Genomic DNA, 27,777 nt, shown 5'->3' with positions numbered 1-27,777 from the left:
TTCCCCCGCCCGGGCGGCCATGGCCATTCCCGGCATCCCCTATGAGCGACGGCTTCTCATCATGGCGGACCCCAGAGATAAGGCGCTTCAGGACTACCGCAAGAAACTGTTGGAGCACAAAGAGATTGACGGCCGTCTCAAGGAGTGTGAGTGCACCGTTCTTTCCACATAATCTCGAACCAGAACCCGCTTCTGTCTCTGACAAAGTGGAGGCCTTTTGCCGAGTTCGGCAACCGAGTCCCGGGGATGAGAAGGCCTCAGTCCAGGGACAAGGCGCTTTGTCATTCCGCCTACAACTTGGGAAGCCGAGCCTTTCGGGCGTGGAAATGGTCTAGTCTGGCCCAGGTGACAGACAGAACATCCCCAGTTCTGAGATGAAAGTGGAAAATGACCCGAGAAAGAGTTGGGAAGAAGTTGGTCAGAGATGTTTCCCAGGTTGAGGTGCAAGGAGTGCAGTGTTGGTGGAGCCCCGGGACCCGAAGCGGGGAAAAGACTTGAGTCAAAGAAGCTCAAGCAACAGATGAGATTCTAGGGGGGTTGACTTGTTAGTGGAGTGGAAAGCCGAACACGGGGTTTAAGGGGTAAGGCATATCGGTCAGTAATATCCCTCGTCTTTGCTCGTGTTTTGAATTGTACTGCATTAAGTACACAAGTTTCCCTTATCTCCTGAACTAAATAAAAGAGTTCTGTATTTTTTCTTAATGCACCGTCACCGACGTAATGAATGAAAACCTGAACCGTAATTCTGTGGAGCTTTATTTAGGTTAAAGAGCCAGAGGGTAACAGCCCGTGTAGATAGATGAAGTGAAGAGGGTCTAACTCTTATTATTCCGATCTCAGATCCGGAAATGTCAGAAGGTTAATATCTGTTAAGAATGTTACCTAAAATGTGCTCAAAGAAGTAAGTATTGACGATCAAGAAAATAAAAATACGTGCTTTCTCTGTAATATTTCGTTTTGAAACATGTCATCTACAAACAGCATTGTCACTCTTGTGTGGTTTGATACAGTGGGTATAAAATATATGTAAAGTGAAACAGACAAAAATTAAGATTTGGTGGCTTAAACTCGTGAAGATTACTTAATTTAAAATGTTCAAATTATATTATTTCAGTAAGGGAACAATTAAAAGAACTTACCAAGCAGTATGAAAAATCTGAAAATGATCTGAAGGCTCTACAAAGTGTTGGGCAGGTAGGTAATGGAATTCGGGATGTAGAGGGTGATGGTGATTTATTTTTTCAGCTATTGGCAAAAAATAATGCTCTCATTTTTCTTTATTAGATTGTGGGTGAAGTACTTAAGCAGTTAACTGAAGAAAAATGTAAGTGTATTAGGTTGTTAGTAAAAGAAAAAGAGCAGGCTTACCTCCTTTCTGTCACCAGCTGTGAATGCTTATTGCTTAAATGATTATAGTGAAGGTAGATGATATTCTTGCATAGACTGAGTTTTCTTTCAACTCTTGTCTTTTGGAGAACAGAAATAAAACTCAACCTGCCATCAATGTGGATATATTTAGGTTTTACTTTCTATGTTTCAATTTGTTTTTTCATTTCTTTTTTCCCCTTTAGTCATTGTTAAAGCTACAAATGGACCGAGATATGTTGTGGGTTGTCGTCGACAGGTAACATTTTATATTTGTATAGTGCTTTATAGCTTCCCTGGTGGCTCAGACAGTAGTGCTTTATAATTGACAAAAGTGCTTTCAAATAAGTTATTTAATTTTCTAGGTAGGCAAGTTAGAAATTATGCCCGTAACTCCCAAAGGTAACCATGGATTTGACTCCTGGTGAAAGCTCAGTCATGTCCGACTGTTTGCGACCCCATGGACTATATAGTCTATGGAATTCTCCAGGCCAGAATACTGGAGTGGGTAGCCTTTCCCTGCTCCAGGGGATCTTCCCAATCCAGGGATTGAACCCAGGTCTCCTGCATTTCAGGCAGATTCTTACCAGCTGAGCCATCCTACTTTTCTACTTGATTGCATTAGCTCAGTCAACTCTACACACAGAGAAATCAAAGAATCTTAGAACTGAAATATAACTCAGATTTATTTTATTTTAATGTCTCTTTTTGAAGAAGATTTAAGAGTATTGAATCTTATAAATTACACTTTAAACATTCAGAAATATTACTTATCAACTTTACTATAGGTTAAATTTATTTTGTGTGAATTAGTTTAGATTAGAATAAGCAAATTGAGAGAACTCCCAAGTTTTATTTTGCAGTCAAAAACTGACAAATAGATTTAAATTATTTAGTAACCACTGAAGTCAGTGTATGTACTGCTCTTTTCTTTAGGAAATGACTTTAGCAGATTTTTAAAAACTCATTGGAAGAGCTTTCTCGGAGTATTTGTTATATCAGGTTTGGATTTTAAAACATTGATCTGACATGGCTGTAGAATGGAATTTTACCCAGGGACTAAGCTCAGTCTTAAGATTTTGCTTACATATAAGTGGGATGATATTTTCTAAATCAAAATTTTAGATGCCTAATCCCATAAAGGATATTTATGTCCCTTTCAGTAGTTGGATGCCAGAAGTTGGCATTTAAAGATATTTCATGATTGTATGAGGGCAGTAGAGCATTTGAAAGCTGAAAAATATTAGAAAGACCAGAGAATATATTGCCTATAGATATAAATGAAATAACTTTTTGATCTCTGTTTAGGCTCTTGTTTCAAGTACAGTAGTCCCTTGTCCATGGGGGATATGTTCCAAGACTCCCAGTGGATGCCTGAAACCTAGGCATATACCAAACATATATGTGCTGTATTTTTTTCTTATACATACATACTTATTATGATAAAATTTCCATTTATAAATAAGGGAGGGAGAACTGCTGTATCTGGGAAATGTTTTTAGTTTAATTCATTATATTAAACCTAGTATTTAGCTTGCTCCCACTTCAAGTTGCTCTGTCCTGTCCAACTCTTCGCGACTCCATGGACTGTTGCCCTCCAGGCTCCTCTGCCCATGAAATTTTCTAGGCGAGAATGCTGGAGTGAGGTGCCATTTCCTCCTCCAGGGGATCTTCTGACCCCGGGATTGAATCCATATCTCCTGCATTTGTCTCCTGCATTGGCAGGCAAATTCTTTACCACTGAGCCACCAGGGAAGCCTCCCACTTGATTTTAACTGGCACTAAATCCTACACCAAGCACTCTTTGCAAAATTCTATGAAAAGGGTTCAGTAATTTGTGTGATTCTGAAATTGTATTAACAAGCAGTTTTCGAAACTATTGAAAAGTAAATTTTTTGAGAAACAGCCTGAGCGTGATTTGAATCTCTTTGGATAGATTCTATCCAGTTCTACCCAAATAAGTTACACTGCCTAAATATGCCAATAAATTATTTAGTATGATTCAATTAACATGAAATATATTTATCATAGTGTCTGATAATGTAGCAAAGGCATGAATGAAGGTTCCTGGGATTTTTTTTTATTCTTTAGAATTTAATTTAAAAAATCTCTAGAGGGAAACAGTGCATTTCTCCCTTATCTACTGTGATCATGGAGTATATTCTTCTCAAAACCATAGTTTTTAAAATAAATTTAATGGATGTACTTGAAAGATGCTTTCCTTTCTTTCTTCACAAATGTTCACTAAGGGATTTCTATATATACACTTTGGTGCCAGTTTCCAAAGTCACTGTACTACAGTGCCTAAATCAAAATGAAGAGCAAAACTATTAAATAGTGAGCCTTTGAAAGTAAAATATTGTAGTCAGTTCGTGCTTCAAAAACAAAGTCGTTGCCTCCTCAAATTTAAGGGGCAGAGGAAATAACTTTGAATTACTGCATGTTGTTTTTAATCTAATATTAGTGTTCTCTCTGAAGTGTAAAAGTGATTATTTGGCTTCTAACTATGCTCTTGTTAGAATGTTATTCCCCCTTTCAAGTGTTTATGTAACACTTTTTGTTTTATAAAATTAGCTTGACAAAAGTAAGCTGAAGCCAGGAACAAGAGTTGCTTTGGATATGACTACACTAACTATCATGAGGTAGGTTTCTTGTACTATTTAGTTAACCTTCTATTGTCATGGAGGGAAGATTTTATCCAAAATAGTTGCTTCCTGGGATCACTGAATATTTTGCCACTTTTCTGCTTTTACTAATTTCAGATTAATTGAAACATGATTTTATAAAATCTCCTACAGGTTCTTGTATAAGCAAGTCATTTATACTCTTTGTAGGCTGAGACAAAATACATCTTTTAAAAGAAAAGTACACACTTGATCATTACAGGTATTTGCCAAGAGAAGTGGATCCATTGGTTTACAACATGTCTCATGAGGACCCTGGAAATGTTTCTTATTCTGAGATTGGAGGGCTGTCAGAACAGATTCGGGAATTAAGAGAGGTTGGTAGTCTATGTTTTGTTCTCTGAACTTACCAAGAAATAGTACTGGTTTTAAAATGCCTGAAGAAAAATAAATAAATAAATATAGAAATAAAATGCCTGAAGGCCAGCACCTGTGGTGTCTGAGTCTCTGGAGCCTGGGCTGCAGTCTGGGGAGGCTGAGAGGCAGATGGCCGCGCTACCAGCTCCTCTCCCTACCCCACGTCTGTCCTAGGGGCCAGGCAGTACCTGTGTGGTGGTGGGTGGGCTGTCTGTTAAGACATGTCATGTACATTTGTATCAAAAATAAATAAGTGACCATGAAAAAGAAATGCCTGAAGGAAGAGAGAGGATGTAAAATTATTTTGTCCAAATAATGTTTACTGAATATTATAGAAATAGTATTTTTGCTGAGATAAAAATAGCTCTGAATCTCTAGCTATAAAAATTACAGGTTTTTGTAATTTGGAGATAATTTGGGGTTAAAAAAAATCCTGCTCTTTTTTTATGACAAAGAAGGTGAAAAAATCTAAGAATAATTTACGTATACTGAATATATTGAATAACGGATATAATCCAGTGCTCATGCCATCTGTTACTTTGATTATCTTGTAATTTACTTGGGTTGGAGCACATTTGGATAGTGTGTGTAATGTAGTTTTTCCCATAACCTCGTTATACTATTTCCCTTACGATAGAGTAAGTTATCTGTGCCTTACATATTTTATTTTGTTAAACCTGTTTACTGTCATTTAAGAAAAATACTGGCCTTGGGTGGCTTAAATGGTGTGCTGCAGTCCATGGGGTCGCAAAGAGTGGGGCACAGCTTGGCGACTGAACAACAGAAACAATTAAGTTCTTAGAAGAAGAATCAAATCAGGATTGCCTTGCTTCACAGCACAGATAGCTTCTTAACAGTTCTCTTAAGCAGATTACATTGTCCTATTGATTTCACCCTAATTTAGAATGGAAATACTCAGGAATGAATTTGCTTAGTTAGAAAAGCTTACATTATCTGATTTCAGCACTTTAAATTTTCTGCAACTCTTACTAAAGGTGCACATTCTTAAGCTCCCTGCATGGTTTTGATTAAATGGATTAGGGGTAGAATCCACAGGAATTAGCATTTAAACAAGCATTCTGGGGGACTTGCGTTGTTGTCCAGTGGTTAAGAATCTGTACTCCCAGTGCTGGGACCCTTGGTTCCAGCCCTGGTTGGGAAACTAAGATCCCATGTGCCTCATGGTGTGGCCTAAAAAACAAAAATAAGCAAACATTCCAGATGATTATGAAACCAAGCTTTTTTATTTTATTTTTTTTAACCATACTTGAGGAAGCACTGGCATAAACATAAATAAAAGCCTATTATTTTCATTTAGTAGTTAATGAAAGGACAGAGAGAGAACTGGTGCTTCATGAAACAGTGAAATATTTTACAGTGCTTTGCTGCATCAGCTGGAGAAGGAAATGGCAACCCACTCCAGTGTTCTTGCCTGGAGAATCCCAGGGACGGGGGAGCCTGGTGGGCTTCCGTCTGTGGGGTCACACAGAGTCGGACACGACTGAAGTGACTTAGCAGCAGCAGCTGCATCAGCGATAGGAGCAGAATCTCTCTCTTTCTCTGTCTCACACACACACGTACAACGGACATGCAGTCCCTTTTTCATCTGCAGACAGTTGAGAATATTCATTACACATGTACACCATGGACATAGGCAGACAGTTGAGAATAAATTACACACACCCACACACATACCATGAACGTGCAGTCCCCTTTTCCATCTGCAGACACTTTAGAATGTTAATTGCCCACAATTTTGGTATGTCTTAATCATACCTTATGTGCACAACTATTCAATAAAAGTTTCTCTCTCAAGTTACTGGTAAACAATGACTGACTTTATTTTGGGGGAGGCTCCAAAATCACTGCAGATGGTAACTGCAGCCATGAAATTAAAAGACGCTTACTCCTTGGAAGAAAGGTTATGACCAACCTAGACAGCATATTAAAAAGCAGAGACATTACTTTGCCAACCAAGGTCCATCTAGTTAAGGCTATGGTTTTTCCAGTGGTCATGTATGGATGTGAGAGTTGGACTACAAAGAAAGCTGAGTGTCAGAGAATTGATGCTTTTGAACTGTGGTGTTGGAGAAGACTCTTGAGGGTCCCTTGGACTGCAAGGAGATCCAACCAGTCCATCGTAAAGGAAATCAGTCCTGAATGTTACAAGGACTGATGTTGAAGCTGAAACTCCAATACTTTGGCCACCTGATGTGAAGAGCTAACTCATTTGAAAAGACCCTGATGCTGGGAAAGATTGAAGGCGAGAGGAGAAGGGGACGACCAAGGATGAGATGGTTGGATGGCAGCACTGACTCAATGGACATGAGTTTGAGTGAACTCCAGGAGTTGGTGATGGACAAGGAAGCCTGGCATGCTGCAGTCCATGGGATCACAAAGGGTCGGACACGACTGAGTGACTGAACTGAACTGAACAAGTCACTGGGACTGTGAAAAGTTTAAATTGGACAGTCAAATCCTCACTTTTTTGGTCCCTCACTTTGCTTTCTTTGAATCAGTCTTAGAGCATTCAGCTGACTGTGCCTCAATACCAAGGAGAGATAAGGAAAAGCCTTCCTCAGCAATCATTGCAAAAAATAGAGGGAAACAATAGAATGGGAAAGATTACAGATGTCTTCAAGAAAATTAGAGATACCAAGGAACATTTCATGCAGAGATGGGCTCAATAAAGGACAGAAATGATATGGACCTAGCAGAAGCAGAAGATAGTAAGAATAGGTGGCAAGAATACACAGAAGAACTACGCAAAAAAGACCTTCATGACCCAGATAACCAGGATGGTGTGATCACTCAGTTAGAGCTAGACATCTTGGAATGTGAAGTCTAGTGGGCCTTACGAAGCATCACTATGAACAAAGCTAGTGGAGGTGATGGAATTCCAGTTGAGCTGTTTCAAATCCTAAAAGATGATGCTGTGAAAGTGCTGCACTCAATATGCCAGCAAATCTGGAAAATGCAACAGTGGCTACAGGACTGGAAAAGGTCGGTTTTCATTTCAGTCCCAAAGAAAGGCAATGCCAAAGAATGTTCAAACTACTGCCCAACTACACTCATCTCACACACTAGCAAAATAATGCTCAAAATCCTCCAAGCCAGGCTTCAACAGTACGTGACCCGAGAACTTCAGATGTTCAAGCTGTATTTAGAAAAGGCAGAGGAACCAGAGATCAAATTGCTAACATCCGCTGGATCATCGAGAAAGCAAGAGAGTTCCAGAAAGACATCTACTTCTGCTTTATTGGCTATGCCAAAGCCTTTGACTCTGGATCACAACAAACTGCAAAATTCTTCAAGAGATGGGAATACCAGATCACCTGACCTGCCTCTTGAGAAACCTATATGCAGGTCAAGGAGCAACAGTTAGAACTGGACATGGAACAACAAACTTCTTCCAAATCAGGAAAGGAGTACATCAAGGCTGTATATTGTCATACTGCTTATTTAACTTATATGCAGAGTACATCATGTGAACTGCTGGGCTGGATGAAGCACAAGCTGGAATCAAGATTGCTGGGGGAAATATCAATAACCTCAGATATGCAGATGGCACCACCCTTATGGCAGAAAGCAAAGAAAAACTAAAGAGCCTCTTGATGAAAGAAAGAGGAGAGTGAAAAAGTTGGCTTAAAACTCAACATTCAGAAAACTGAGATTATGGCATCCAGGCCCATCACTTCGTGGTAAATGGATGTGGAAACAGTGGAAACAGTGAGAGACTTCATTTTTTTGGGCTCCAAAATCACTGCAGATGGTGACTGCAGCCATGAAATTAAGATGTTTGCTCCTTGAAAGAAAAGTTATGACCAACCTGCACAGCCTTTTAAAAAGCAGAGACATTACTTTACCATCAAAGTTCCATCTAGTCAAGGCTGTGCTTTGTTAGTCATGTATGGATGTGAGAGTTGGACTATAAAGAAAGCTGATTGCCGAAGAATTGATGCTTTTGATCTGTGGTGTTGGAGAAGTCTCTTGAGAGTCCCTTGGACTGCACAGAGATCCAACCAGTCCATCCTAAAGGAGATCAGTCCTGAATATCCATTGGAAGGACTGAAGCTGAAGTTGAAACTCCAATACTTCGGCCACCTAATGCGAAGAACCGACTCATTTGAAAAGACCCTGATGCTGGGAAAGATTGAAGGCGGAAGGAGAAGGGGATGACACAGGATGAGATGGTTGGATGGCATCAACAATGCTATGGACATGAGTTTGAGCAAGCTCTGGGAGTTGGTGATGGACAGGGAAGACTGGCGTGCTACAGTCCATGGAGTTGCAAAGAGTCGGACACAGCTGAGCAACTGAACTAGAACATTAAAAGCAGAATTTATGGTTTTGTTAAGACTACTATGACAAAATGCCAGCCTAAGAAAATTTTAAATAACATTTCTTTTAATGGCAATTTTATAATTATTTTTGTTGCATTAAAATGCAAAATAGTGTGGATCTTTTTGGGTTTTTTTGCTTAACTGATTTTTTGTAGTATAATTTTTTTGTTGATGGTTCATTTATATTCAGTAAAGTTTTAAATGTGCAAGTTTTTAAATGTATAGTTCAAGTATGTTTTGACAGGTTATATGCCTCTGCAGCCATCATTTCCGCCAAATGTGTGGTTAGTTTAACAAGTATGTTAAATAAGTAGTACAAATTACCACATGCTTTTTTTTTTTAATTAGTATTTTTATGTATTTATTTGACTGTCCTCATCTTAATTGTAGCATGCAGGATCTAGTTCCCCATCAGCCTTCTGCAGTGGGATTGTGAAGTCTTAGGGTCTGGACCACCAGGGAAGTTCCGCCACATACTTTTTAATTAATTTTTAAAGTATTTTAAGCGCTGTGGATTTAAGAGATATCTTACATCTGCCTAAAAAAATAAAAGACCTCTAATATAAATGGTTTTACATGCCACCGAATTCTGGATCTATTATGAATTATGCGTGTACGTAACAGCTCATGTTTTACTTAAAATATTTGAAAGTACATTAAAATGTAAACTATTTAAGAAACCTGCAACTTCTTTTCTAGGTTATAGAATTACCTCTTACAAACCCAGAATTATTCCAGCGTGTAGGAATAATACCTCCAAAAGGCTGTTTGTTATATGGACCACCAGGTTGGTATTAAGCTACGTCTGTCTCAGTATGAATCAATGAATAAAACAATAAGATGGAAATATTTAATGTCGCTATTTCAGCCTTCATTCTGTTCAGAGTAAGGAAGCAACTGGAGATGTGTGTCTATAATTTTCTTAGGCTTGCTTAGTTTTATGTTTCATAAGTATATATCTTAACATGCTGTGTGATTCTAGCCAGTTGTCCCGTGTGGTTCACAGACCTCTGGGTATCCCAGAGATACTTTCAGGGTATCTGCAAGTTCAGAACTTACTCTTGTAATAATAAGATGTCAACACAGTGAAAAAGGCAGCTAACCTCTGTGCTGATGGTGCAAGGCTGCTCATGATGTAGCATGAATCAGTTAAGTCAGTGGCATAAAATGTTACAATAGTCATTGTCTTTGTGGCCACTCGATGTGTGCGGTATGAAAAGAGGCCAGTTTCACTTTTAAATGTCCTTGATAAACTGGTAAAAATATGAACTTTTGATCCTTGAATAATGTCTTGTATTTTGTGAGGAAATGGAAAATAAAGGACTTCTGTTGCATTCTTAATAGGGTAGATATCTCCAAGAAAACCATTTGTGCAGTTGCCTGCTGAATTCGCTGCTTTTCACAGAGTGCCATTTTATTTGAAAGGAAAATTTACAATTAATTATCAGACTGGTTATTGGTAACCTTGCACATATTTTTTTAAAAAATGAATGAAGTTAGCCAATCATGTTAAACAACTGATCCCATCTGTAACTGTTGATAAAATTGGACCTTTCACACGAAAATTTCAGTTTTTGAAAACTTTATATCTGGTACTATGAGACTGACAACTTTCCAGTGTGTTAATACGGGACAGGATGAGATTGGTGATGGTATTAGCAAAGGTGATTTTTTAAATATTGTATAATGGAAAATGCCAGTATTTGGAAGATTTTAATAATCCACTGAATCAATAGTTTCAAAATAGCCAATACTTAATATTACAATATCATACCTTAGTAAAGATCCACTCTGTGTGCAGTATAGACCAATGGATTTTAATGTGCAAGTTTCCATCATAGTTTGTTAGTAAGTAGGGTTTGGTATACTTCTAAAGTTGTGTATTTGGTTGGCTTAAAATAAAATTTGAAAGGATATTTTGAATAAAATGGAAATTCTGTTCAGGACTTAGCCTCCTTTTGCAAAATTTACTATTCAAAGGATTAAAAGGATTACATTCTTAAAAGCTTTTGAAAATTTATCTTACTTTCCCTCAAATTTATATTACTTTTCAAAAATTACTCCTTTTTTCATTCCCAGGTACAGGAAAAACACTCTTGGCACGAGCTGTGGCTAGCCAGCTGGATTGCAATTTCTTAAAGGTAAAGGGAAGATTCTTTGTGTAGTTGTTGAAATTAAATTTGAATTGTCTTATGTTTACCTTAATGTTTTTCCTTTAATCAGGTTGTATCTAGTTCTATAGTAGACAAGTACATTGGTGAAAGTGCTCGTTTGATCAGAGAAATGTTTAATTATGCCAGGGACCATCAGCCATGCATCATTTTTATGGATGAAATAGATGCTATTGGTAAGAATAACACTTCTTAAAACTTATTTTAAACATCTCTTGAAAGTGTTAGGAAAATTTTTTTAAATCTAAAAGAAACTTTTCCATCTCTCTTCACCTCTGATTGCAGCTTCTGTAAAGTAGCAAGATGAATTGAATGTTATTTTTTTTTAATTCTTAAAGTTTAACCAATCTTAATAAACTTTTAACATTGAGAAAATGAGAAACATACCAAAACCAATTCTAATTTTATCAGTATAACTTTTGTTAATTAATTTTCATCTTAATGCTTTAAACGCTAGAACTATGATTTTCGTATTGTTTTCTTAAATGATGCTTAAAGAGGAAGAGTAACACATAAGTTTCCATGTCATTATTTTAGGTGGTCGTCGGTTTTCTGAGGGTACTTCAGCCGATAGAGAGATTCAGAGAACTTTAATGGAGGTAATATTTGGTAAAAGTGGTTTAGAAGAAAATCAGTATTTATAAAATGAATAAGTATACATTGGATATTTGAAAATCAAAATATGTATAGTGGTTCAAATGAAGAATGCACTCACATATGAAATTCGAAAATATTGACAGGAATGAGCACTTTTCTCTGGCACAGTCTCTAGTAAGAAAATGAGTCCTAGAAAACAATAGGGATATCCACAAATTTTCATTTGATTTACTGCTATACTCTTCTGTTTTTTGAGCAGACTGGCCATTTAAATATTTAAATTGTATATTGTACTTATGTTGTGAATGTGATCTTGTCTTAGTTTTATTGAGATATTTTACAAGTGACACATATATTAAGACTGGTAACAATAAATGAGTTGTGATTATGTATTAGGCTATTCTGAAAATTACTAATACTTTCCTCTATTGTTGATAATGAAAGAAAGCTAAAATTGTTCTTTTAATTGAAGATGGATGCTGGGATATGGAAATGTATATTAAAGCTTTTTCCCACTCTAAGTTCTGTGAAAGCGATGGCAAGATTTTAAACACATTTTCCAACTTCTATAAATAGGTAGCATAGGTAACACACTGTCAGTTTCTGTCTCATTGTGGGTATTTGAAAATTGTTATAAATTTTTCTGGTCTGCTCAGAAAATATACAGCATTTCAAAATTAGTTACAGAGTCTTTTAGAAGCCTTAAACTGAATTATTTTTAAAGCAACACATGCTAGTTTTATTCATGTAGCTGATATGTTATTAGCTAACATTTTGGAAATGTTAGATATGTTGACATAAAGAAATAGACATATTGTTAGATTAGCTTTGTTTTAAAGATGTTATTGAATGCAGTTAGATTTTCCATCATTTACTCAAGAAAACTTTAGAAATCGAAGCAAATATGTTAGGTGGCTGAGTATTTCTATGTAAAGTAGAATTATTTGAAAAGATATTTAATGGATTTATTATTAGGTTTGTAGAAAGTCCAGTTATGCTAATGTAAATTTTATATCTGGCATACCATAAGCCCTTGAAATGTTGTTATTTTTATTTTAAAACTAATTATAAAAAAATTTGAACATTGGAAATCAGATCCACATAGTTTAGTTTCATAATTTTTTTATTAGATGTATGCTTTCAGATTTATTAGACCTAGTCTGAAAGCTGTAGAAAGGTATATAGTTAAATAATCTATCTTGGAACTTTTAGCATGAAAAATATATCCCTTTATGTAAGAATAAAATATTCCATCAAATGATAATTCTGCACATCATATATCTATCTGTAAGCAATACATTTCATGGCTTTAGGCATGTAAAAGTTGTGTCTGAGTTTTTTAATGGTTGGGATATTTTATAAAATGTACCTTTGATTTATATTCACAAATACATTCTTAGCTACTGAATCAAATGGATGGATTTGATACTCTACATAGAGTTAAAATGATCATGGCTACCAACAGACCAGATACACTGGATCCTGCTTTGCTTCGTCCAGGCAGATTAGATAGAAAAATACGTGAGTTAAATTTCTTTGCCTGCTGTCCATTTCTCTTTGTCTAGGTCTATTTCTCTATCCCAAACCTCCTCCTCACCCACTACTCTATTTAACAAAGAAAAAACCTAATAGAATTTTTTATAATTTTCTTATTTTCAGATATTGATTTACCAAACGAACAAGCAAGGTTAGATATATTGAAAATCCATGCAGGTCCCATTACAAAGCATGGTGAAATAGGTAAGGAAATAGCTTATTTTTTATATATTCACATTTGGTAACCGTGAAGCAAAATACTACTGGATATTACCAATAGTCTACCAAATTGAGTTTTAGGTTCAGGAAACATGGTGGTCTTGAATTCAGCTAATAATTATTGAGCATCTGCTATATACTGAGTTGTTCTAAGTGCCTAGGATATAGCAGTGAACAAAACAGACAAGTTCTTGCCTTCATATAACTTGTCAGGAGAGACAGGTGAAGTGAGTAAAATATTCAGTTGATTCTTGAGCAACATGGGATTGAACCATGTGGATGAGCTTATATGGGGATCTTTTTCTCTAGTAAATGCTGTAGTACTATCTGACTGGCTTTTGTTGAATGCACAGATGCAGAATCATGGATATGGAAGGCTGACTATAAGTTATGCACAGATTTTCAATTATGCAGAGAGCTAATGCCTATACCCATTGTGTTCTTCAGAGTCAACATTCTAGTATATTCAGTTCAGTTCAGTCGATCAGTTATGTCCGACTCTTTGTGAGCCCATGCACTGTAGCCTACCAGGCTTCCCTGTCTACCACCAACTCCCAGAGCTTACGCAAACTCATGTCCATCAAGTCAGTGAAGCCATCTAACCATCTCATTCTCTTGTCATTCCCTTCTCCTCCCACCTTCAATCTTTCCCAGCAACAGGGTCTTTTCTGGTGAGTCAGTTCTTCTCATCAGGTGGCCACAGTTTTGGAGTGTCAGCTTTAACTTCATTCCTTCCAATGAATATTTAGGACTGATTTCCTTTAGGATAGACTGGTTGGATCTCCTTGCAGTCAAAGGGATTCTCAAGAGTCTTCTCCAACACCACAATTCAAAAGCATCAATTCTTTGGCGCTCAGCTTTCTTCATACTCTCACATCCATACATGACCACTGGAAAAACCATAGCTTTGAACAGACGGACCTTTGTTGATAAAGTAATGTCTCTGCTTTTTAAAAGGCTGTTTAGGTTGGTAATAGCTTTTCTTCCAAGGAGCAAGCGTCTTAATTTCATGGCTGCAGTCACCATCTGCAGTGATTTTGGAGCCCAAAAAAATAAAGTCTCTCACTGTTTCCACTGTTTGCATATCCATTTGCCATGAAGTGATGGGACTGGATACCGTAATTTTAGTTATCTGAATGTTGAGTTTTAAGCCAACTTTTTCACTCTCCTCTTTCATCAAGAGGCTCTTTAGTTTTTCTTCTCTTTCTGCCATAAGGGTGGTGCCATCTGCATATCTGAGGTTATTGATATTTCCCCCAGCAATCTTGATGCCAGCTTGTGCTTCATCCACCCCAGCATTTCACATGATATACTCTGCATTTAAGTTAAATAAGCAGGGTGACAATATACAGCATTGATGTACTCCTTTCCTGATTTGGAAGCAGTCTGTTGTTCCATGTCTAGTTCTAACTGTTGCTTCTTGACCTGCATACAGATTTCTCAGGAGTCAGTCAGGTGGTCTGGTATTCCCATCTCTTGAAGAATTTTGCACAGTTTGTTGTGATCCACAGACTCAAAGGTTTTGGCATAGCCAATAAAGTAGATGTCTTTCTGGAACTCTCTTGCTTTCTCGATGATCCAGTGTATGTTGGCAATTTGATCTCTGGTTCCTCTGCCTTTTCTAAATCCAGGTTAAACATCTGGAAGTTCTCGGGTCACGTACTGTTGAAGCCTGGCTTGGAGGATTTTGAGCATTATTTTGCTAGTGTGTGAGATGAGTGTAATTGGGCAGTAGTTTGAACATTCTTTGGCATTGCCTTTCTTTGGGATTGAAATGAAAACTGACCCTTTCCAGTCCTGTAGCCACTGCTGCATTTTCCAGATTTGCTGGCATGTTGAGTGCAGCACTTTCACAGCATCATCTTTTAGGATTTGAAATAGCTCAACTGGAATTCCATCACCTCCACTAGCTTTGTTCATAGTGATGCTTCCTAAGGCCCACTTGACTTCGCATTCCAGGATGTCTATCTCTAACTGAGTGATCACACCATCCTGGTTATCTGGGTCATGAAGGTCTTTTTTGTATAGTTCTTCTGTGTATTCTTGCCGTCTCTTAGTATCTTCTGCTTCTGTTAGGTCCATACCATTTCTGTCCTTTATTGTGCTTATCTTTGCATGAAAATGTTCCCTTGGTATCTCTAATTTTCTTGAAGAGATCTTTAGTATTTCTGATTCTATTGTTTCCCTCTATTTCTTTACATTGATCACTCAGGAAGGCTTTCTTACCTCTCCTTGCTTTTCCTTGGAACTCTGCATTCAAATCTTTCCTTTTCTCCTTTGCCTTTAGCTTTTCTTCTTTTCTCAGCTATTTAAGGCCTCCTGAGACAACCATTTTGCCTTTTTACATTTCTTTTTCTTAGGGATGTTCTTGATCACTGCCTCCTGTACAGTGTCACTAACCTCCATCCATAGCTGTCAGTCTATCTGTCAGATATAATCCCTTGAATCTATTTGTCACTTTAACTATGTATAATGTAAGGGATTTGATTTAGGTCATATTGAATGCTCTGGTGTTTTTCTCTACTTTCTTCAATTTAAGTCTGAATTTGGCTATAAGGATTTCGTGACCTGGGCCACAGTCAGCTCCCTGGCTTGTTTTTGCTGACTGTATAGAGCTTCTCTATTTTTGGCTGCAAAAAATATAATCAATCTGATTTCAGTATTGACCCTCTGGTGATGTCCATGTGTAAAGTCTTCTCTTGTGTTGTTGGAAGAGGGTGTTTTCTAAGACCAGTGTTTTCTCTTGGCAAAACTCTGTTAGCCTTTTCCCTGTTGCATTTCATAATCCAAGGCCAAATTTGCCTATTGTTCCAGTTAACTGTTGACTTCCTACTTTTGCATTCCAGTCCCCAATAATGAAAAGGACATCTTTTTTGGTGTTAGTTTTAGACGGTCTTGTAGGTCTTCATAGAACCATTCAACTTCAACTTCTTCAGCATTACTGGTCAGGTCATAGACTTGGATTACTGTGATAGTGAATGGTTTGCCTTGGAAATGAAAAAAGATCATTCTGTCATCTTTGAGATTGCACCCAAGTACTGCATTTTGCACTCTTTTGTTGACTATAAGGGCTACTCCATTTCTTCTAAGGGCTTCTTGCCCATCAGTTCAGTTCAGTTCAGTCGCTCAGTCGTGTCCGACTCTCCGCGACCCCATGAATCACAGCACGCCAGGCCTCCCTGTCCATCACCAACTCCCAGAGTACACTCAAACTCATGTCCACAGAGTCGGTGATGCCATCCAGCCATCTCATTCTCCATCGTCCCCTTTTCCTCCCGCCCCCAACCTTTCCCAGCATCAGAGTCTTTTCCAGTGAGTCAGCTCGTCGCATGAGGTGGCCAAAGTATTGCAGTTTCAGCTTTAGCATCAGTCCCTCCAATGAACATCCAGGATTGATCTCCTTTAGAATGGACTGGTTGGATCTCCTTGCAGTCCAAGGGACTCTCAAGAGTCTTCTCCAACACCACAGTTCAAAAGCATCGATTCTTCGGCAATCAGCCTTCTTCACAGTCCAACTCTCACATCCATACATGACCACGGGAAAAACCATTGCCTTGACTAGATGGACCTTGGTTGGCAAAGTAATGTCTCTGGTTTTTAATATACTATCAAGGTTGGTCATAACTTTCCTTCCAAGGAGCAAGCGTCTTTTAATTTCATGGCTGCAATCAGCATCTGCAGTGATTTTGGAGCCCAAAAAAATAAAGTCTGACACTGTTTCCACTGTTTTTCCATCTATTTCCCATGAAGTGATGGGACCAAATGCCATGATCTTTGGTTTCTGAATGTTGAGCTTCAAGCCAACCTTTTCACTCTCCTCTTTCACTTTCATCAAGAGGCTTTTGAGTTCCTCTTCACTTTCTGCCATAAGGGTAGTGTCATCTGCATATCTGAGGTTATTGATATTTCTCCCAGCAATCTTGATTCCAGCTTGTGCTTCTTCCAGCCCAGTGTTCCTCATGATGTACTCTGCATATAAGTTAAATAAGCAAGGTGACAATATACAACCTTGATGTACACCTTTTCTATATTGGTCATCTGAGTTACATTCACCCATTCCAGTCCATTTTAGTTCACTGATTCCTAAAATGACGATGTTCACTCTTGCTATCTCCTGTTTGACCACTTCCAATTTGCCTTGGTTCATAGATCTAACATTCCAGGTTCCTATGCAGTATTGCTCTTTACAGCATCGGACTTTACATCCATCACCAGTCACATCCACAACTGGGTGTGTTTTTGCTTTGGTTCCATCTCTTCATTGTTTCTGGAGTTATTTCTTCACTGATCTCCAGTAGCATATTGGGCATCTGCCGACCTGGGGAGTTCATCTTTCAGTGTCCTATCCTTTTGCCTTTTCATACTGTTCATGGGGTTCCCTTCTCCAGTAGACCACGTTTTGTCAGAAATCTCCACCATGACCTGTCCATCTCAGGTGGCCCTACACTGCATGGGTCATAGTTTCCTTGATTTAGACAAGGCTGTGGTCCAGATCAGTTTGGTTAGTTTTCTGTGACTGTGGTTTTCATTCTGTTGCCCTCTGATGGATAAAGACAAAAGGCTTATGAAAACTTGCTGATGGCAGAGACTGACTAAGGGGGAAACTGGTTCTAATTCTGATGGGTGGCACAAGCCCTGACCTGGGACAATGCTCAGTAAATCTTTAATCCAAGTTTCTGTTGATGGGCAGGGCTGTGTTCCCTCCCTCTTGTTTGACCTGAGACCAAACTATGGTGGAGGTAATGAAGATAGTGGTGACCTCTTTCAAAAGGTCCCATGCACGCACTGCTGCACTCAGTGTCCCTGACCCCGCAGCAGCCACCACTGACCCACACCTATGCCAGAGACTCCTGGACCCTCACGGTAAGTCTGGGTCCGTCTCTCGTGGGGTCACTGCTTCTTTCTCTTGGGTCCTGGTGCGCACAAGGTTTTGTTTGTGCCCTCCAAGAGTCTGTTTCCCCAGTCCTGTGTAAGTTCTGGCAGCTCTGTGGTGGGGTTAATGGCGACCTCCTCCAAGAAGGCTTATGCCATACCCAGATCTGCTGCACTCAAGAGCCCCTGTCCCTGCGGCAGGCCACTGCTGACCTGTACCTCCACAGGAGACAATTGGACACTTCTGGCTCAATCTCTGTGGGATGTCTGGGTCCTGGTGCACACAAGGTGTGTTTGATACCTCCAAGCATCTCTGGTTTGTATGGGATTTGATTGTAAACACTATTTTGCCCCTCCTACTGTCTTGCTGGGGCTTCTCCTTTGCCCTTGGACGTGGGGTGTCTTTTGGGTGGGAATCAGCATTCTCTTGTCAACAGTTGTTCAGCAGTGAGTTGTAATTTTGGAGTTCTTGCAGAAGATGAGCACGTGTCCTTCTACTCCGCCATCTTGACTTGCCTAATATATAGTTTTAGGATGATGATAAGTACTATAGAGAAAAATAAAGCAATAAAAAGGGAATAGGTAATGCCAGCAGCAGGTATGAACATGTACACATTTTTGAATAGAGGTAGGGAGAGGGAAGCACAGGGAAGGCCTTACTAAAGTGATTTTCAAGTAGTGACCTAGAAGAATATTTGGGGAAAGATCATGCAGAAGGAGCAGCAAATAAGAAGACCTTGAAGTAGGTGCATTCCTGGAACATTCTAGGGCCAGCATTGAGATCACAGTGTCTGTGTCAGAGTCAGTGGGACAGTAGCAAGTGAAGTGGTCTTTCCTGGTGACTCAGCAGTAAAGAATCTGCTTACTATGCAGGAGAGGTGGGTTTGAACCCTGATTTGGGGAGATTCCCCTGGAGGAGGGTGTATCTGTGCACTCCAGTGTTCTTGCCTGGGAAATCCCATGGACAGAGGAGCCTGACAGGCTACAGTCCTTAGGGATGCAAAGAGTTGGACAAAACTGAAGTGACTGCAGCAGCAGCAGCAAGTGAACTAAATCATAGAAGTAATGGGAATCAGGTTGTGTAGAGCCTTATTGAGGTTACTGAGTAGGAACTTTGGCTTTTGTTTTTAGTGGTATGGATGCCATTGGAGGATGTGAGCAGAGGAATGATATGACCTTTTTATTATTCAACCTTCTATTGCAGAAAATTGGAAATACATAAAAGTAGAGATGAGTAGCGGAGAAGGCAATGACAAGCCACTCCAGTACTCTTGCCTAGAAAATCCCATGGATGGAGGAGCCTGGTGGGCTGCAGTCCATGGGGTCGCTAAGGGTCGGACATGACTGAGCGACTTCACTTTCGCTTTTCACTTTCACACATTGGAGGAGGAAATGGCAACCCACTCCAGTGTTCTTGCCTGGAGAATCCCAGAGACGGGGGAGCCTGGAGGGCTTCCGTCTATGGGGTCACACAGAATCGGACACGACTGAAGTGACTTAGCAGCAGCAGCAGCAGAGATGAGTAGAATCTTAGCCCGTATTAATTCCCCAGCTTCAGTAATTAACTCTTGGCCAATCTTATTTCATCTGTAATCTCTCCTACCTCTTACTTTCCTTCTGGCTTTTTAAATTCCAGGCATTATATTATCGTTTGTAAATTTTTCAAAATTCACTTATGTTAAATAAGATCATTCTGGCTGCAACTAGAGGGACAAGGATATAAACAAGAGGATCGATAAGGAGGTTATTTCAGTAATGCAGGCAAAAGATGATGGTCTAAGGAGGTAGCAGAATCTTTTGTACTAATGTGATTCTGGACATGTTTTTAAAATAGAGATCATAGGACTTGGCTAATGAATCAGATGTAGGCTGTGAGCTATAGAGAAGAACCAGGAATGTCATAGGTTTTTGACTCATGCAACTGAACAAATGGAATTCAGTTCAGTTCAGTTCAGTCGCGTCCGACTCTCTGCGACCCCATGAATCACAGCACGCCAGGCCTCCCTGTCTATCACCAACTCCTGGAGTACACTCAAACTCATGTCCACAGAGTCGGTGATGCCATCCAGCCATCTCATTCTCGGTCGTCCCCTTCTCCTCCCACCCCCAACCTTTCCCAGCATCAGAGTCTTTTCCAGTGAGTCAGCTCGCCGCATGAGGTGGCCAAAGTATTGCAGTTTCAGCTTTAGCATCAGTCCCTCCAATGAACACCCATTATTGATCTCCTTTAGAATGGACTGGTTGGATCTCCTTGCAGTATAAGGGACTCTCAAGAGTCTTCTCCAACACCACAGTTCAAAAGCATCGATTCTTCGGCGATCAGCTTTCTTCACAGTCCAACTCTCACATCCATACATGACCACGGGAAAAACCATAGCCTTGACTAGACGGACCTTGGTTGGCAAAGTAATGTCTCTGCTACAAATGGAATTGCCATCAATTAAATTTGAGGTAAGACTGGAAAGATTAATTTTTAGAGGGAGAATGAAGAATTTGATTCTGCCAATATTTAATTTGAGATGCCAGTTAGATAGCCAAATAAAGATGTTGACTAGTAATTCTTGGTGCATCAAAAGTTCTTTGGAGAGATCTGTGCTGGAGCCATAAATATGGGTAATATCAGCATAAAAATGGTTCTAAGGAAGTGCCAATGGATAGAGAAGGATTTTAAAAACTGAGCTAATTCCAGCATTAAGAAGTTGAGAGGAAAAACCGTGAAAGGAGCCTGAGAAAGGATAGTCACAAAGGTAGGAATTAACCAGGAGCTGGTGGTATCCTGGAAGATAAGTGACGAAATCATTTTAAGGAGGGACTAATTTCCTGTCATGCAAAGATGGGCTCGATAAAGGACAGAAATGGTATGGAGCTAACAAAAGTAGAAGATATTAAGAAGAGATGGTAAGAATACACAGAAGAACTGTACAAAAAAGATCTTCACGACCCAGATAATCATGATGGTGTGATCACTCACCTAGAGCCAGACATCCTGGAATGTGAAGTCAAGTGGGCCTTAGAAAGCATCACTACGAACAAAGCTAGTGGAGGTGATGGAATTCTAGTTGAGCTATTTCAAATCCTGAAAGATGATGCTATGAAAGTGCTGCACTCAATATGCCAGCAAATTTGGAAGACTCAGCAGTGGCCACAGGACTGGAAAAGGTCAGTTTTCATTCCAATCCCAAAGAAAGGCAATGCCAAAGAATGCTCAAACTACCACACGATTGCACTCATCTCACATGCTAGTAAAGTCATGCTCAAGATTCTCCGAGCCAGGTTTCAGCAATATGTGAACCGTGAACTTCCAGATATTCAAGCTGGTTTTAGAAAAGGCAGAGGAACCAGAGATCAAATTTCCAACATCCGCTGGATCATGGAGAAAGCAAGAGAATTCAAGAAAAACATCTATTTCTGCTTTATTGACTATGCCAAACCCTTTGACTGTGTGGATCACAATACACTGGAGAATTCTGAAAGAGATGGGAATACCAGACCACCTGACCTGCCTCTTGAGAAACTTGTATGCAGGTCTTGAAGCAAAAGTTAGAACTGGACGTGGAACAACAGACTGGTTCCAAATAGGAAATGGAGTATGTCAAGGCTGTATATTGTCACCCTGCTTATCTAACTTCTATCCAGAGTACATCATGAGGAACACTGGGCTGGAAGAAGCACAAGCTGGAATCAAGTTTGCCAGGAGAAATATCAATAACCTCAGATATGCAGATGGCACCACCCTTATGTCAGAAAATGAAGAGGAACTCAAAAGCCTCTTGATGAAAGTGAAAAAGGAAAGTGAAAAAGTTGGCTTAAAGCTCAACATTCAGAAAACTACGATCATGGCATCTGGTCCCATCACTTCATGGGAAATAGATGGGGAAACAGTGTTAGACTTTATTTTTTGGGGCTCCAAAATCACTGCATATGGTGATTGCAGCCAGGAAATTAAAATATGCTTACTCCTTGGAAGGAAAGTTATGACCAACCTAGATAGCATATTAAAAAGCAGAGACATTACTTTGCCAACAAAGGTCCGTCTAGTCAAGGCTATGGTTTTTCCAGTGGTCATGTACGAATGTGAGAGTTGGACTGTGAAGAAAGCTGATCGCCAGAGAATTGATGCTTTAGAACTGTGGTGCTTGAGAAGACTCTTGAGATTCCCTTGGACTGCAAGGAGATCCAACCATTCCATCCTAAAGGAGATCAATCCTGGGTGTTCATTGGAAGGACTGGTGCTGAGGCTGAAACTCCAATACTTTGGCCACCTCATGCGAAGAGTTGACTCATTAGAAAAGATCCTGAAGCTGGGAGGGATTAGGGGCAGGAGGAGAAGGGGATGACAGAGAATGAGATGGCTGGATGGCATCACCGACTCGACGGACATGAGTTTGGGTAAACTCTGGAAGCTGGTGATGGACGAGTAGGCCTGGCATGCTGTGATTCATGGGGTCGCAAAGAGTCGGACATGAATGAGAGACTGAACTGAACTGAATTTCCTGTCAAATGGTGACAGTGGGCCTGATAAGAGTTCTGAGATTGGATTTATTACGTGAGGATCATTGGTGATCTCGTGAAAAGAAATTTCTTTGGAGTGGTAGGAGTGAGAGCCTTTTGTGTGCCAATTGATGTCAGAGAGATGAGGATATGAGGCATTGAGTTTCGACGCTTCTTTCAGGAGTTCTGTAGCAAAGGGGAGAAGACATGGAGGTGCAGCAGAAATGGTGATTAGGAATTGGGGGAGTTTTCTTTAAGATGGAGGAATTTACAACACCTTTTTTTTATGCTGATGGTAATGATCTAGGAGAGAGAGATAAGTGAAGACTAATTGATGAATTGTCTGTGATTTCAAATAGATTCATATATTCTAGATTGCCTGACAAGGGTGTCTTATCACAGATTTTCACACTGTAGTATCCTTTGCTGTCTCTCTTCTTCCTATCCTTCATCGTCTATAATTCCTTACCCTAATCAGCAGCTCTTCAAGTCTGTCATGTGGACAGAATGGTCACGTACCTATTAGTGTTATCATGGATCTCACCACTTGGAGCATTCACAGAAACCAGAAAACCTAGCCAATATTTACGCTAGCATTTAAAATTGTGTGATAAAATGGTGTCTGATGACTTATTTTTGGTGTATTTTGTATTTGTTTTAATGATTAAATTCCATTGTGGTTAGTTGGTTTTGAATGTTCTAGATTTGTTAAAATTAGGTACTTGGTTACAGTTTTAGAGGATATATGAAGTTCACATGTGTTTAATTGTGTCTCTGTGTTAAGTTAAAGTTAAGATGCCTTTAGATCTTGATTGTTTCTTGCTTTTAGAGTTTTAGAAGTACATTCATTTCTGCTTGGTATGCTGATTTACTTAACAGAAGTATTGCTTTTAGTTGTTGCTATTGTGGAATATTGACACAGATGATGCCTAGATGACTTAATTCAAAGCAAGCTGTTAAGTTAAATTTTCTATATGGTCATAAATCAAGTAAAGGTCTACTGTAACTATTTTTTTTTACAACTAATTTCCAGTATTTTTCTTAAACAGATTATGAAGCAATTGTGAAGCTTTCAGATGGCTTTAATGGAGCAGACCTAAGAAATGTTTGTACTGAAGCAGGTAAGGGTTTAAAGTACAGTTTTTACTCTTGATTTTGATTTGTTAATTTGATAAAAATGTACTTGGTTTTGTTCAAATGCAGAACCTGGACTTTGCAAGGTTTTGAGTGCTTGTTATTTTCTGGGAAATTGATTCCAAGAAGTAGGAGAAAACAGGGCAGTGAGATGCAAATAGGGAATGCTGTTACAAGGGTACATCACTGAAGTAACTGTTGTCGGCAGGAGGTGTTTGATTCTGATGAAGCTTCAGAGAAACATACAGAATTCTTTCCAGGATTGTCTGGCTGAAATACGGGAGACCAGAGCATTTATTTACCAGCTCTTACCCTCTATTCCTCCATGGAACAAAATCCCCTTGGGAAAGTTCACTTCTTGGCACTTACAGATGCCTCTGGGTAGGGTATGGAAAGACATGCATGTGATAGCATGCTGTCCCCCTGGAATAAGTCTGAGACCATACAGAACTATCTGTTACACCAGTGGTAGAAATCCAGCCGGGCCAGCACTGAGGGTATCTGCTGCAAAGTGGTTGACAGGCCTTCTGATACTAGTCAGCCAGTAGTTAAATTTGAAAGATTGATTTATGAGTTTTGTGTTCATAGTTTTTTAGTATAATTTTCTCTGCAAATTGTGTGATTTTTATTTCTGGTACCAAGTGGCTTTATAACCCTATAGAGTCACTTAGATTTGTCCTCCACACAAAATTTTTAAATTAAAAAATATCTACAGTAGATTTTAGACTTTCATAGGGTTCATGTGAACAGTTTTTAAGTATTACAATATGTGATTTCCTCTTGTTTTCATTTTACCTTTAGCCTTATTTTTAACATTTCTTGTAAATTCACCAGTGTTTAAAGAGGCTGCTCAGCCATGCTTCTCCATAGGAGTATCTTCATGGGTATACTATGACTCAATATCTGTATCAAAATCTGCAGGTCCAGAAACTCTCAGTAGAAGTCACAGTACATCATGCTCACAAAGACTTATTAAAGTAAGCAAAAACATTGAGGTAAACTAAGTAAGCTGAACTAAAAGCAAAGCAAAATGATGTCACTCAGTCGTGTCCGACTCTTGGAACCCCATGGACTCTAGCCTACCAGGTTCCTCCGTCCATGGAATTTTCCAGGCAAGAGTACTGGAGTGGGCTGCCATTTCCTTCTCCAGGGTATCTTCCCGACCCAGGGATCGAACCTGGGTCTTCTACATTGCAGGCAGATGTTGCACCAACTGAGCCACCAGGAAAGCCCACAGCTTAAGACATTCTCCTTTCAGAATCCGCACTGGACCAAATTATTAGATTATTTTGGTGAAACTGAAATCCAAACAAAAGCAGTATCATAATCTTAAAAGCTGATACCATTAAGTTATATTCTTTTTCCCACATTTTTTTAAGTTTATTTATAGCTGTTTCCCAGGAAAGAATTGTAAAGAATTCCCTGGTAGGCTACAGTCCATTGTGTGTGGATTAAAATTGAAGCTTTTTAGGCTTCTCATCTGGAGACATCCTGAATTTCTTTTTTGGTTTTCTTTTTATTCAGCTTGAAGTTTGTTTTGTTACCATATCTTTCTGTGAGTTAAAATGTATTTAATTCAATTATAGTCGTCTTTTTCCATTCATATCCTGAGATTATCTTTCTTTTTGGATTAGAATGTATCTCAGATTCACTCATTCACTAAAAATGATTTGGAAATAGTAATATGCACAAGGTTTGGAAAAATAGCTTGCCTAATTTAATTACAGCCTTCTAAACAGGTTTTAAAACTTTACTATTAAAAAACTAGTCATTTCCATTTACCTAATTTCTGAGGATAGCACAGAATAACCATTGCCAAGATTCCTTATATAGAAATCTTGAAAGGGAAGACAGGAAGCAACCCTTGAAATTTTCTATTGCAACCCAGTCATTTTATGTTGGTGAAAATTAAGTATAAGTAGATCCTCAGTGAAAATAGTAGTAGATTCATTTATTTAGTAGATAATTTTATTTTACCACTTTTACTTATCATGAAATTAGGATTGTCTAAAAATCTGGGACCTACATCCATGACACAACTAATGATTTTTAAAAATACATACAAACCTTTTACCTCCTTGTCAAGTAGTATATGACAAGTAACTTAAAAATTGAACTGTGGTATTTGAATATGAAAGTCATATTATCAATTTGTACATGAAAAAAGGTAAATTTTCTTACATGAATAATGCCATTGGTTTTTGTTAAAGCCCACTTGTTGACTTTCTTTAATTCTTATTCTCTAAGCTTTTGATTATTAACAAGGAAAAGCTAGCAAAATTACTGGAGTTGTTTTGTGTTTTACCAAACCATAGATCAGAGAAGGCAATGGCAACCCACTCCAGTACTCTTACCTGGAAAATCCCATGGACGGAGGAGCCTGGTAGGCTACAGTCCATGGGGTCAGGAAGAGTCGGACATGACTGAGTGACTTCACTTTCACTTTCATGCATTGGAGAAGGAAATGGCAACCCACTCCAGTATTCTTGCCTGAAGAATCCCAGGGACAGAGGAGCCTGGTCAGCTGCCATCTGTGGAGTCAGGCAGAGTTGGACATGACTGATGCAACTTAGCAGCAGCAAACCATACATGCGCTCCCTCCTCCCAGGGGATTGCTGCATGTAGAGTTAGGAAAGAGCTGCCTAAAATGTGTATGTATTGTTGATAGTTGGGTTTTGGTTTTTGGCTTCACTGGTGGCTCAGACAGTAAGGCATCTGCCTGCAATGCAGGAGACGTGGGTTTGATCCCTGGGTTGGGAAGATCCCTTGGAGAAGGAGATGGAAGCCCACTCCAGTACTCTTGCCTGGAAAATCCATGGACGGAGGACTCTGGTAGGCTCCAGTCCATGGGGTGACAAAGAGTTGGACACAACTGAGCAACTTCACTTTTACTTTCATTTTTCTTTGTTTTTTCAAAATGCCATTGGATACAGGGACTGTGAGCTGGAGTTAAGTATCCAGATAATTGTCTCATTGTTTCCTTATTTTTGGTTTGGAAAATAATGCTCACTATAGCTATGGAAATTAGTTGAACAATGATAATGGTTTTTAACAAATTGGAACTGCTTGCTGAGAAGTAGTACATCTGGTTCCTTCACATTTATTCCATAGAATAATATTACATTATTTACTTTTCTTTAAAGTTTTTTTTAATTGAGATATAGTTTTAATTGATATATAAACTAAATCGACATTTAGTTTCATGTGTACAACATAATGATTAAGTATTTGTATGTATTATGAAATGACCTTCACAGAAAGTCTAGTTAATATTCCATCATCACACATAGAAAAATATTTTTCTTGTGATCTACTCTTAGGAACTTTCAAATATAAAATGCAGTGTTAAGTATACTCACCATGCTGTACATTACACCCCCAGGACTTACTTTTTTAAGTGGAAATTTGTAGCCTTTGACTACCTTCACCCATTTCACTTACCCTTCTTCGTTATTTTATAATAAATAATCACATATTAAATATAGCAGTCATGTTGCTTTATTCTCCACAGGTATGTTTGCAATTCGTGCTGATCATGATTTTGTAGTACAGGAAGACTTCATGAAAGCAGTCAGAAAAGTGGCTGATTCTAAGAAGCTAGAGTCTAAATTGGACTACAAACCTGTGTAATTTACTGTAAGGTTTTTGATGACTGCATGACATCTATTGGCTTAATTTTTAAAAAGTTAAGGAAAATAATGTATGTATTGGCAATGATCTCATTAATAGCATATGAATAAAAATGTGTATGAATAACATTGTAAAAGTTAGTAATTCAGTAATTGTGCTTTTAAGAAGTACAGAGGAAATTTGTATGTTTGTTAATGTTGCATTTATTGCAGCAGAAGTCAGAAGAGTATGTTGAAGCTTTTTGTATTTGCTGTGTGAGTATTTTGTAAAACCTTGAAAATGGTTTAAGATGGTAGTACCAGAGAGCATTTCTTATGACTTATTTTATATCACTTGTTTTCCTCATCCTAAAAAGTTTAATAAAATCTGTTTAATTCA

General features: G+C 38.8%; 1 protein-coding gene across 2 annotated transcripts; it reads left to right on the top strand.

Annotated features, from left to right (window-relative positions):
* PSMC6 (proteasome 26S subunit, ATPase 6) lies at window positions 1-27,777 on the top strand. Of its 2 annotated transcripts, none has more exons than XM_055436024.2 (14): window positions 1-146; window positions 1,115-1,194; window positions 1,285-1,324; window positions 1,572-1,624; window positions 3,940-4,007; window positions 4,252-4,366; window positions 9,449-9,536; window positions 10,829-10,890; window positions 10,973-11,096; window positions 11,458-11,519; window positions 12,918-13,038; window positions 13,177-13,257; window positions 23,685-23,756; window positions 27,281-27,777. In XM_055436024.2, the coding sequence occupies exons 1-14, from the start codon at window positions 20-22 to the stop codon at window positions 27,397-27,399; spliced, it is 1,212 nt and encodes a 403-aa protein (XP_055291999.1). In that variant the 5' UTR covers window positions 1-19; the 3' UTR covers window positions 27,400-27,777. The 2 variants fall into 2 exon arrangements, with proteins under 2 accessions (XP_055291999.1, XP_088696030.1); XM_088839904.1 differs by lacking the exon at window positions 27,281-27,777 and adding an exon at window positions 24,691-27,274.

The sequence above is a fragment of the Moschus berezovskii genome, chromosome 9, assembly GCF_049115385.1.
Source record: "Moschus berezovskii isolate FMDL1 chromosome 9, NW_MosBer_1.0, whole genome shotgun sequence".
NCBI lineage: Eukaryota > Metazoa > Chordata > Mammalia > Artiodactyla > Moschidae > Moschus > Moschus berezovskii.
The sequence above is the reverse complement of the archived record's forward strand: the minus strand, read 5'-3'. Positions and strand labels throughout refer to the sequence as shown.